The 12662-nt window shown below is 50.4% G+C and overlaps 2 protein-coding genes across 2 annotated transcripts in view; one reads left to right on the forward strand and one right to left on the reverse strand.

Annotated features, from left to right (window-relative positions):
• Positions 1-12662, forward strand: part of LOC311428101 (olfactory receptor 14C36-like) — a gene marked incomplete at both ends in the record, with an annotated part of 66614 nt that overhangs the window by 19387 nt on the left and 34565 nt on the right. The window lies entirely within an intron of this gene.
• LOC311427979 (olfactory receptor 14C36-like) lies at positions 10044-10964 on the reverse strand (the record flags this gene model as incomplete). The annotated part of the gene is made up of 1 exon (XM_084539551.1): positions 10044-10964. One exon carries the CDS (start codon positions 10962-10964, stop codon positions 10044-10046), a length of 921 nt encoding a protein of 306 aa, XP_084395677.1.

Consider the following 12662-nt stretch of genomic DNA (forward strand, 5'->3'; position numbering starts at 1 on the left):
GCAGTGCAAGGTGAGAAAGTCTGGCAGAAGCCCCTTGGAGTGTCATAACCCAGCTGCCCTTTTTAGCCAAGAGTTGGGTGTCCAAGTCTCCTCCAGACACTGCAGGGGATGCAGATTGGGTATTGGGACACCCCAGATTTCGAATATCCAGCTCTGTCCGTGGGGCATTGTTCAGGGCTGCACGCTTCTCTCCCGCAGGAGGCAGCTCTCTCCTGGCATCCTTGTGTTATCCAGGTACCTCAAGGAGAAGACCCCTCTGTACTAAAACCATGTCTGTGCTGCTGGATGGCTGTCTGTGGGCAGCTGGAATGAGGCCTCTGCACTCTTGGCGAAGAGGGAAAAGCTGAGATCCTGCTCATGTACCTGGAGATAAGGTGCGGATTCTGTCCATCTGCACTGGGGTTGGGGCTTCTTTGATTTAAGCTGTCTCTACTTCTTTGGAAACACAAGAGTGTGATTGTTTTACTAAGCATAATAAAATCTGACTCGCTCTACAGTGTGGTTGGAGGTGTTTTTTGCAACAACCCTGCAAAGTTCATGGATCTCATAAGTGGACTGAACTTGAGTTTCCCCTTTGTTGCTGTTTTCTGACTGCTTCACAGAAGGAAGGACACCTCTAAAGTCCCCAGTAATCCATGCTTGCAGTGCCAGTCTCACCAAGCATCAGCTGGGACTCAAGCAATAGAGCTGCAGAAAGCTCCTTTTGCAAAGAGAGAGGCTTCAGATGAGAGTGCTCTAAGGCTTGCAGTAAGTTTTCCTCACAGAATTGTCTTCTAAACCTTTTCTGCCTCCTCCTTCTCAACAGACAACAGTGTTCAATGTCAGAAAATGCCCAACATCAGCTCTGTGAGCGAGTTCCTCCTGCTGGCATTCGCAGGTGCGCGTGAGCTGCAGCTCCTGCACTTCGCGCTCTTCCTGGGCATCTACCTGGCTGCCCTCCTGGGCAACGGCCTCATAGAATTTTCTCAGAATTTTCACAGAATTTTCTAGGTTGGAAGAGACCTCAAGGTCATCGAGTCCAACCTCCAACCTAACGCTAACAGCCCTCCACTAAACCATATCCCTAAGCTGTACATCTAAGCGTCTTTTGAAGACTTCCAGGGATGGTGACTCCACCACTTCCCTGGGCAGCCTGTTCCAATGCCTCACAACCCTTTCTGTAAAGAAGTTCTTCCTAACATCTAACCTAAAACTCCCCTGGCTCAACTTAAGCCCATTCCCCCTCGTCCTGTCACCAGGCACGTGGGAGAACAGGCCAACCCCCACCTCTCTACAGCCTCCTTTAAGGTATCTGTAAAGAGCAATAAGGTCACCCCTGAGCCTCCTCTTCTCCAGGCTGAACAAGCCCAGCTCCCTCAGCCGCTCCTCGTAGGACTTGTTCTCCAGGCCCCTCACCAGCTTCGTCGCCCTTCTCTGCACCTGCTCAAGCACCTCGATGTCCTTCTTGTAGCGAGGGGCCCAAAACTGAACACAGTACTCGAGGTGCGGCCTCACCAGAGCTGAGTACAGGGGGACGATCACCTCCCTAGCCCTGCTGGTCACGCTGTTCCTAATACAAGCCAGGATGCCGTTGGCCTTCTTGGCCACCTGAGCACACTGCTGGCTCATATTCAGCCGACTGTCCACCATCACTCCCAGGTCCTTCTCTGCCTGGCAGCTTTCCAACCATTCCTCTCCCAGCCTGTAGCTCTGCTTGGGGTTATTGCGCCCCAGGTGCAGGACCCGGCACTTGGCCTTGTTAAACTTCATGCAGTTGACCTCAGCCCATCGGTCCAGCCTATCCAGATCCTCCTGCAGAGCTTTCCTACCCTCAAGCAGATCGACACACGCACCTAACTTGGTGTCATCTGCAAACTTACTGAGTGCTTACAGTAAGTTCTGCAAACTTACTTAAATGAAAGACTTGGGAAGCCTGACTGGCAGGGAAGACTGAGAGAAAGACGTTGTTGAGTCCCTCAGCCTTCTCCATGTCTGTCATTACCCGTGCACCCTTCTCATCCATCACAAGGGGTACACTCTCCTTGGCCATTCTTTTCTGAGCAGTGTATCTGTAGAATCCCTTCCTATTATTCCTTGCATCCCTTGAGAAGATCAGTTCCATCTGTTCCTTAACTTTCCTTATTCCATCTCTGCATATCCAAAACAGAACCGTGCATGAGAGAAAAAAAGTAACGCTGATTCCATAGAAGCCATTCTGGAAACAAAACTTGTAGGTAGGAAGTGCAGTTTTGTGGCAGTGCAGAACTGATGGGCACATTGTGCAGGATGCTCCTAAGGATCTTTGTGTCCTTTTCTCTTCTAACTACCATGCCAATACTGTCTCAGGAATGGAGGAGCCAACAGAGGTGAGACAGATACTCTGCGATCGTGAATGTCATCAGAAGGCTGATCCCAATAAGATATGGAGAGGTCAAGAGCAGCCTGGACAAGAGAGATGTGATATGTCGGGATGGGAAGAAGAGCTTGGCCACCAGAAACTTATGATTTCATAGAAGTAAGAGTGTTTATGTAATGTGGATGCTGTGGTAACACTGACTTAAACTAGTCACATATAGCCCTTACCTTACATGAGCCAGTAATTTTAATGCCTAAACCTAAATGCTACTACAATACTCAGAAAGGAATTTTTTTTTTTTTCTCTTGCTAAACCTAATGCTTTCCCTTAACAGTAACATGAAAACTCTCTGTTTAACCCTAGACTACTTAGCAGACCTAAAAAACCCTAAGCTGTAGAGCTTGTCCATACCTTAACCACAGACACGACACCACAAGCAGAACAACACACACTCCCACTAAAACTTTGCTTAGTCTCTAACCCAGAAAGAGAAAAACAGGTACCTAGGGGGCTAGAGAGAAGTCAGCTTTGCCTCAGGATCTCCTGTCCCAGCAGGAGGAATGTGACTGTGGCAGTGACTGTGAGGTCACTTCTGTCTCTGCACTTGATAGGGCAGCAGCAGGAACGTGTCACGCAAAGGGACTGTGAGGTCACTTGTGTCTGGAGGTGGCAGGTCACCTTTGACTTCTCAGCACTCCTAGTACTCTGTTTTCTATTCTGTACTCTAGCACTCCTAGACCTCTGTATTCAGTAAAAGTGTTCAAGGATGAGAAGAGCATGTATTGAGAGGAAGGCCATGAAAAGCCAACAGGAGAAGGGTCATTTTCTCCCCTGCAGGGGACTGACCCTGGGCAAGGCCCAGCTTGGGAAGCAGCCATGTGGGACATTCATCCCCAAAAGATCCTATGCCTCATGAGCACCCAGTGTCCACCGGGTTTGAAGATACTGCAGAGAAGTTCTCAGAAACATTGCCAGGCACTGCAGAGTGATAGGTTCACTGAGAGTGGAGGGGACCTCCAAAGACCATGTAGCCATCCACACTAGCCAAGCATGGACACCTAAACAAGGCAGCCCAGGCCCATTTCCAGATGGGCTTTTGTATCTCCAGTGATGGAAACTCCCGTACTTTTGGGGAAACACGATTCAGTGCATTTTGCACTTTCATTCCCATAGTTGGAAGGGGATGGATTCCCAAAGTGCGGCAAGCTGATGGGTTGTATCCTAGTTATTTGAAGTTTCCTGTTCTTGAGTCTTGCAACCTGAATTTTCCACAGATGTCCCAGGATGGTAAATGGATGCTCAGCTGTCTACTAGGAAGAAAGGAGAGTATCTTGGGTTCCCAATGGCCATTTCAGCTTTAGGTCAATTTCTGAAATTCACTGAAGAAGAGGTGTTGTCTTTGAAGAGATTTTATGTGCTGGACTGGGCTGTAGTTGCAGGGGTAAAGACCACTGCCAGCAGTAGAGGTACCCTTGAACTCCACCTGGCTGCACCTGAATCCCTCAAAAGGCTCTGGTCTCCTGAAAGCCCTTTCTGATAGCTGCAAATCCAGCGAAGTACTTCAAATACAACCGGGTCTCTGGTGGTTTTCCCTGATTGCTTATGGTCAGACAGCAAAGTTCTGTGTCAATACCCAGTAATGTCATTAGTACTTAACTAATAGAGCAACTACTCGTCACTTCAAATGATTTAATCCCTTCCATAAAATGTCACACAGTGTAGTTTCTACCATGAAGAAATGTGAATTTTCAGGATGTATTTTCATCGCAGGAGAAGAAATACTGGTGTTCATCTGTAGTTGCATTGTCCTCTCATAGTCTGTCACGATGTGCTCCCTCATCTTCCAGGCACATCCACAAGTTTTCATTAAACAGACAATGCTCAATGTAGCTTTTCCAGATGCCTGTCTGCACCTATGCACTTCCCATGGTTCTGGTTTGCCCTCCTCTTCATCTGATCATTCAGACTGCTCTCACTGACCCAGTTGCTGCTTTGAGCTTCAGGTAGAAGCAGCCCAGCTTGCCCATCTATCAGCAGCCTGTAATTCTTTTCCTTAGCAAGAACCTCATACTTCATCACTGAAGTCATATGGTATAGATCAATGCTAATACTATTGTTCATAATTTCATATCGATCACTATAAAATACTTCTTGTACATTCAATCTTTTGGGAAGGTAAACCTCAGAGAAGGAATAGAAGATGAGAAGGTTGTTTTATTATTTTATTTTATTTTATTTTATTTTATTTTATTTTATTTTATTTTATTTTATTTTATTTTATTTTATTTTATTTTATTTTTATTTTAAATTGCTGCATGTTTTCATTTTCTTTGCTTGGAAATTTAAAAGACCCTTCTGCACCTGTGTAGAGCCACATCTCTTAGGAAAGCAGGTAGAAGCTGCTGCAAAGGGGCCGTAGCATCCAGCTGCAGCCTTGAGTGAAGTCCGGTGTAAGGAAATGAGAAACAAGTACCAGGTGGCCATTGAGAGAAATGGCAGGGCTGGGGTGGTGAGGAGCAAGGTTGTCCATGCAGTGTCAGACCTCCAGAGTCTGCTTTTCCTCCCCAAGCATATCTCCGAAGGAGACACCCTGGATCAATACCAATTAGAGAGTAGTACCTCAAACTGAAATTCAACTAAAAGCACCCTTTAAGATGAGAAGAGGTTTTTATTAGGTGCTTTATGCAATCTTCCTCCTTAAATATACCATGAAAACTCTCCAAATAGTTGTACAAGTCTTGAAGTCCTGGACAAAAATACAGAGGAGATGCTAGGAGTTTCTTCCTTCTAATGAGGTCCATGCTGTATTTTGGTGCTGAGCCTGTGACGCTCAGGTGCTGAGAGGACAATGATGTAACCGCTTGAGCAAGTAAAGTCAGAAGGAAAAGTTGAAGTTACTTGGAGTATTAATGGGCGCCACTGAGGGTTATTACTAAGACAACCTCCCCAGAGACTTGTTAGGGCACATAATTGGAGGCCATGATTACAGACAGGCAAAGGCACTGTGCTGAGAAAGGTCTTTGTTTGCTTTGATAAAGCAGAAGGGCCAAAGCCTGCCACCAGCTACTGGGAGAGAAAATCCTGCTCCCCCACGTCTGGCTCAGAGTTTTTCCTAGTGATCTGTGGGATGTGGTGAGCAGTGTGATGCCATGAGAAGAACAGCGGTATGACAATTCCGAGCTGATGCACAGGGTTGAAAGAAATCAATGAGGCCCCATCACAATGAATATAGCATATCTCCTCATAAGCTCTAGCCAAGGTGACAAAAACCTTAGGGCTGTTGGGGCCTTCCACTTTTACCAGCACTCTCTGCCTTCTCCTCTGAAGGCTTTCCTATTTTGTCCCACACTTCCCCCTATTTCCTTGACGTCTGCAGACACCCACCTCTGTTCAACAACTTGCTCTCATTTTTTGCTTTCACCCATGTCTCCTCATCCCTCACCAGCTGTTCCTTGAAACACAAAGCCAGGGTCTGATCAGAGGGTGACCTCTGGCACCACAGCACAACTCTTTGAGAGAAATTTCTTCCTCCTCGTGGCCAATATGTAACTTCCAATGTATACACTATGGTCATTTTTCTCTCCTGCTCTTTCCTATTACCAAAGCAGGCTCCATCAGGGTGGAAACCCCTCCTGAAGTAGGCATCCCAACCCAGCAGGCTCCTTGACGCTTCTCAGCCAACCAGACTCAAGTCACCTCAGCAGCAGCTTCCAAGCCAGGGGCCTGCTGCTGGCCTTGCAGCTTCTTGGCTACACACAGACAAGCCTTGTGCCTCCTGCTGCCCACTCTAATGGACTCAAGCAGAAGGGACAGGACAACCCATGTTGGGGCCTTCTTTCTGCCTGGGTCCTCCTGGGTGTGTAGGCAGAGGGGATCCCCCAGTCAGCATGCCAAGCAGGTACCTTGTGCTGGCCTAGCAGGGCCACTGCCAGATGTCAGCTCAAAAGTGCAGATCCCAGGGAGAAAACAAGGCTGACCTGCCACCTCCAGACACAAGTGACCTCCCAGTCCCTTTGCATGACACGTTCCTGCTGCTGCCCTATCAAGTGCAGAGACAGAAGTGACCTCACAGTCCCTGCCACAGTCACATTGCTCCTGCTGGGGCAGGAGATGCTGAGGCAGAGCTGAGCTCCTCAGAGCATTCCCACCCATCTCCTTGAGGCCCAGAAGCTGATCAGACCCATGACCCCTCACATCCATCTTTGCATGCCATGTGACTGCAGAGTAACCTCACAGTTCTTGGCCTGCACCAAGGGCCAGACCCAGTATGGTACCTAAAGGTAAGGGTTAGGAGAGGGGCTGAAGGTGAGGAAATCAATGCACACGAACAAGGGAATCAGCTGTTAGGTGTTCATGCATGGGATCAGGCACTAGGGCTCAACTTTCTGAGTTTGAGTTTAAAGAAAGATTTATTGGGAGGGTTTGGTGTTCTGCGTTGGTATCAGGTCTGTGCTTAAAGTATGGAAAAGCTTCATGATTTTGGGTTTGTTTAGTTTTTCCAATAATTGTAGGCTTAAATTGAGCATTTAAATCTAGTGTTAAGGACAGGGATCAATGTAAGCAAGAGAGTAAGGGTAAGGAAAAAAGGCTATGGGCTGAGTTTTGGTTTCAGTGCATACTTAGAGGTCAGGCATAGGAGTAGTCGATTCCTGTCTGGGTGTGGAGTAGCATTTAAATTTAGGAATTAAGTTTACTCTTTGAAGCTGGGGAATAGCCTCATATAACTGTTTTAAGACACGGTTACAGCAGCTTCCGCATAGCCTGAACCCTGCTACCTCTTACAAAAACTTTAGTTTCTGCTGGATAATCCCCTATTCCCTCCTCCAAAACTCACATTTCTCCTGAACATGGCTTCTCCTGACCTCCCCATATCATTCATATTCTTAGGGGCATCTTTCTGGTGACTTTCATGATCTCAGAGTATCTGTCACTGCTCTGTTGGGTACTCTATTCTTGAGAAAAGTGGCACTTAATACATGATGGAAAAGGACACAAAAGTCCATCAGAGCACCCTGCACAATGTGCCCAGCAGCTCAGCACCATCACAAAAGTGCACTTCCTGCCTACAAGTTTTCTTTCCAGAATGGCTCCTATGGCTCCAGGGTAACTTTTCCCAGGCACTACATTCCCCAGGCCACACCACTCTTGCCTGCAGGCTCCATGTGTCTCTCCAAGCCTCCCCTCTGCCCCTGCAGTAGTGGCACCTCAGCGCAGCAGGTTGGTGCATCTCCAGGCTCAGGGGTGTTTCCTGAGGGCCTGCCCCGTGTGGGGAGTGGTGGGGAGGAAGAGAGCAAGGTCATCTCCTGGGGCATGGCTGAGCACAGCCCAGCCATCCTGCACTGCGGGCATGCCCCTGCTCCCAGGCTGAGGCACACATGCAAGGTGGACACTTCTCCATCAGACCAGCTTCACGCACAGACCTTTCAGCCCTGTCCCAGTCCCAAGAGTTGGCTACTTCTCCACCCACAGACATACCCTGCTTTCCATTTGGGGACTCAGGCAGGACTTTAAGGATCTGCTAAAGCCATGGATTTCCTTGTTTCTCACAGCCTTCTCACAAGTCTTTCTCCTGGCCCTCCCCATTGCCCAGCACTGCCTCTCAGGTGGCACTCAGTGACCCTTCAGAAGGGCCTTTGGGCTTCCTCAATTGTCCTGGTGCTTATTAGCACTTTCCTGGATCCTTCCAGAGCTCAGAGGGAGTCTTCTTGTCCATCAGGGGCCCTGTACTGGCTGTGGCTGGGACGGAGTTACTCTCTGCAAAGCAGCCCCTTGTAGTATTGTGTTTTGGTTGTGTGACCAGTGATGGTCACCCACAGTTGTGGTTGCTGTTTTTGAGCATTTCTTACACAGCATCAGGGCCTTCTGTGGCTCACAATTTCTGAGTTTTACTTGGTTTTGCTATTCTGTCCCCAGTTCCTCTAGAAGAAGAGAAAGCAGGTGGCTGAGAGGTGTTTATCTGCTGGCTACATGAAGCAAGGAGGTGTCCACGGTGCCAGGAAATGGAAGTCCGTGAAGCTGCAGCAGCCCTGCTCTCTTGCCTGGCAGATCCCCAGCACACAGTGCCTGTGCCCCGCAGGGCCAGCCCTGCTCCTCAGGCCAGCACAAGAGGCCTGGCCCAGCCACAGAGCAGCCTGCCCCGAGCAGGGGCCTGCACAAAGAGCTTTTCCTTTCTCCTTTCCCCATCAGTGCAGGCCCAGCAATGCTGCCCTGCTCTTCCCCAGGGCCATCCCTGCTCCCAGAGAGCCTTACCCAGGGCACTGTGTCCGTGCTGGCCTGGACAGCCCTTGCTTCTTCCATCCATCCCTGTGCTCCCCACAGGGCCGCAAGCTTGCAGTGCTGCTGTGAGAGCCAGGGGCTGTGGTGCCCTGGGATCCCCGGGGATCTCCCCCGTACCCGTGATGGTCAGGCTGGGCACCAGACCTACGTCCATGGGGATCTCTGCTGCTGAGCCCCTTTCCATCTGCCCTGATGGCTCAGCAGCACAGGGCAGTGCTGGGCAGGGCCATGGGGTGTCTCTGAGGACACAAAGGACAGGCGAGTGCTGCACCAGACCTCACCCAGAGCACTTCAAAATGCATATCCTCAATTACTCTGCAGTCTTATGAGCCTTTGCCTGCTGGCTCTTCACCCCCTCTGCTGGCATTGCACAGCCCTCCTTTAGCCCATCGAATCCTCAGATTCGCCTTTTCCTTTACCAGACCCTTCTTTGCATGGTCACACATTTTATGAGGTTCTAATCATTACCCACTGAGCACCCTGTCCCTGCAGATCCCCTGACATCTCCTGGAAGCTCCAGATTCCTCTACAGGCTGCAATCTGCCATCTGCCCCACTGCAGGGGGTGCAGTCCCATGCAGATAAATTTAAGATCAGTTGTCATCTCCTTAGGCAAGTTCTGTCATAATGGAAGCTCTTAGTGCTGCCCTTGGTTCCTCAGGGACCACCCTGGGACTTTCAGCCTCTGTCCTTCACTCCATGACAAACCCCCAGAATAGAGAAGAGCAGGGAGCAACCCCTTGGCTCCATTCCTGATAGCACATTTGGAAGAGGTGTCCAGGCTTCTGGGTTTGCCGTGAGCAGCCACATTTGTTACTGTGGTGCTAGTAGGGAGGCCAGCTGTGACCCAGGCCTGCACAGTGCCTGCTGCTGCTTCCAACCACAGTGATGCCACTGCAGAGAGAACAGGACTGTCACCAAGGTGCATGAGATCTAAGGGCTTATCCAAACATAAGAGCACAAGAGAACAATGAGGAAACCAAAAGAGAGCAGCAGTGACAAGGCCACATCCTGCTGCTGGCCATGGCCGTGGCTCCAGGAAAGCAGCAGCCCCGACCCAAAGGCAGCAGAGAGGCAGAGCCCAGCGGGCAGTGAGGGGCAGCCCCGGTGGCCCTCGGGGCTGCTCCTGCATGTGTCAGCTGGGCTCTTGGTCATGAGCCCCTCCTGCGTTCTGGGGCTGCTCCCCCAGCTCCAGAGGAGATGGGAAGAGATGGCAGCTCAGACCAATGAATTTCTGATGGCTTTCTTATTAGGTTTATCTACACAGGAAGCCATCTTCTACAGGAAAACAATTGACTTGTAGGGGGCTAGGAATAATATTTAATCAAATGTGAAGTATTGAGAGAAAATAATAAAACTGACATTTACTAATAGAAGACATCATATTATTTTCTTTCTCAGAAAGGCTGGGATTTCTAATATTAGGCATAGTATTATAGGTGCATTTGGTGAGTCCTGATGGAATCCCTTAGTTCCCGGTTCCTCAAGCTATAGATAAGGGGGTTCGCTACTGGAGGAACCACTGAGTACAGAACTGTGACCACCAGGTCCAGGGATGGGGAGGAGATGGAAGAGGGCTTCAAGTAGGCAAATATGGCAGTGCTGATCATCAGGGAGGTGACAGCCAGGTGAGGGAGGCACGTGGAAAAGGCTTTGTGCCGGCCCTGCTCCGAGGGCATCCTCAGCACTGCCCTGAAGATCTGAACATAGGAAACCGCAATGAAAACAAAACAACCAAATGCTAACAAAATGCTAAACAGAATTGCCCAGACCTCTCTGAGATAGGAATCTGAGCAGGAGAGCTTGAGGATGTGGGGGATTTCACAGAAGAACTGGTCCACAGCATTGCCTTGGCAGAGGGGCAGGGAAAATGTGCTGGCCGTGTGCAGGACAGCATGGAGAAAGCCACTGCCCCAGGCAGCTGCTGCCATCTGGGCACAAGCTCTGCTGCCCACGAGGCTCCCGTAGTGCAGGGGCTTGCAGATGGCAACGTAGCGGTCGTAAGCCATGACAGTGAGAAGGGAAAACTCTGCATCAAAAAAGAAGACTAAAAAAAGTACTTGGGCAGCACATCCTTGATAGGAGATGGCCCTGGTGTCCCAGAGGGCATTGACCATGGCTTTGGGCAGAGTGGTGGAGATGCAGCCCAGGTCGAGGAGAGCCAGGTTGAGGAGGAAGAAGTACATGGGGGTGTGGAGGCGGTGGTTGCAGGCTACGGCGCTGAGGATGAGGCCGTTGCCCAGGAGGGCAGCCAGGTAGATGCCCAGGAAGAGCGCGAAGTGCAGGAGCTGCAGCTCGCGCGTGTCTGCGAATGCCAGCAGGAGGAACTCACTCACAGAGCTGATGTTGAGCATTCTCTGACTTTGTACTTGCTTGTCTGTTGAAGAGAAGGCAGAGCAATGTTAGAACAGACTTCTCTGAGGAAAATAGGAAATAAAACAGAAGGGTGGATAACTCAAAGTCAGACAAATGTCAGATCAATGAGCTTTGCAGTATCATTGCAAATAACTGAGCTGATTGGAAGGCAGACCTGCAAGTATTTCCCTCACTTTATTTTATCCCAGTTGCCCTATCCTAGTTGAGGTATTGGAGTTTTGAACTCCCTGACATTACTTGCACAGTCCTGGTTAAATCCAGTGGGTGCTAGGAGGCAAAAGGTCTGTCCCTAGGTGAAGACAGAGCAGAGCAGCTCTGCCCATCAGTCCTGCTCTCAGCTGCCCCGTGTCACCTTTCTGTGAGCTGCAGGATCATCCCACTCAGGTGTTTCCCTGAGAAGAAACTGCAGAGCAGAGAAGCTCCAGTCCCAGTGCAGATGGACAGAATCCTCACCTTGTCTGCAGGGGACTGATCAGGATTTCAGCTCTTCCCTCCCAGACAGGTGCAAAGGTCTCACTCCAGCTGCCCACAGACAGTCATCCAGCAGCATGGACACGGTCTTAGCACGGAGGTTTCTTCTTCTTGGGGCGCCTGGGTAACACAAGGATGCCACGAGAGAGCTGCATCCTACGGGAGAGCAGCCTGCAGCCCGGGAGGATGCCTCACAGACAGAGCTGGATAGCTGAAAGCTGGAGTGTCCCGTAACCCAGCTGCACCCCCGGCAGGGTCTGGGGGAGGTTTGGCCACTCTGCTCATTGCTGTCCAGGGGCACTTGGCATAGGACACTGCAAGGGGCTTCTGCCAGGCTTCCTCCCGTCGCACTGCAACCCAGCAGGACTCTCAAAGCCTACTGCATTGCCCACTGCCCTCTCAGAAACAACACCCAGCAGGAGGAGACCCTTCCAGGAGCTGCAGCTGCATGGCCCTGCAGCCAGACCCTTACCTTGTCAAGGGCTGTGCAGGTTTCTCCTGCAGGCAGCTCTCAGCATCCTCCCACTCCCAGCTGCCTCCAAGCCCTCTCTCCTTCTCTCCTCTCCCCATGACAGATGCAGTCAGAGCCCCCAGCCCTGCTGCGCTGTGCAGAGGAGCTGCTCCTAAGCACAGCTATATCTCTGCTTCATGGGACTTTCTGAAATGTGTTTTCTTTGTCCCACGAGCCCAGCCCAGCTCAGTAACAGAGGCCCAGCCCAAGGAATTGGAATCACCAATTAAATGAGCCCACAAGGAGTCAATTAGGCTCTGGTGCTTTAATGATTAGCTGTCTCCTCAAAAGCTTTAGTGGCAGAGACAATAGCCATAGCCATGGACCCAAATATCTCATAAGGCAGCTCTGTAGGAAGCTGGCCTGGTTCCTTGTGAGAAGGCACCACTGCTCATATGGTATCTTCATGGTGGAAAGCCCTCCTGAAGTAGGCATCCAAAATCAGCAGGATCCTTGTGGCCTGGCAGCCAAGCAGACACAAATCACCTCAGCAGCACCTTCCAAGCCATGGGCCTGCTGCTGGCCTTGCAGCTTCTTGGCTACCACACAGCCAAGCCTTGTGCCTGCTGCTCTGCAGTCATGGACTCAAGCAGAAGGGACAGGACAACCCATGTTGGGGCCTTCTTTCTGTCTGGGTCCTCCTGGGTGTGTAGGCAGAGGGGATCCCCCAGTCAGCATGCCAAGCAGGTGACTT

The sequence above is a fragment of the Aythya ferina genome, assembly GCF_964211825.1.
Source record: "Aythya ferina genome assembly, contig: HAP1_SCAFFOLD_29, whole genome shotgun sequence".
NCBI classification, from domain to species: Eukaryota; Metazoa; Chordata; class Aves; order Anseriformes; family Anatidae; genus Aythya; species Aythya ferina.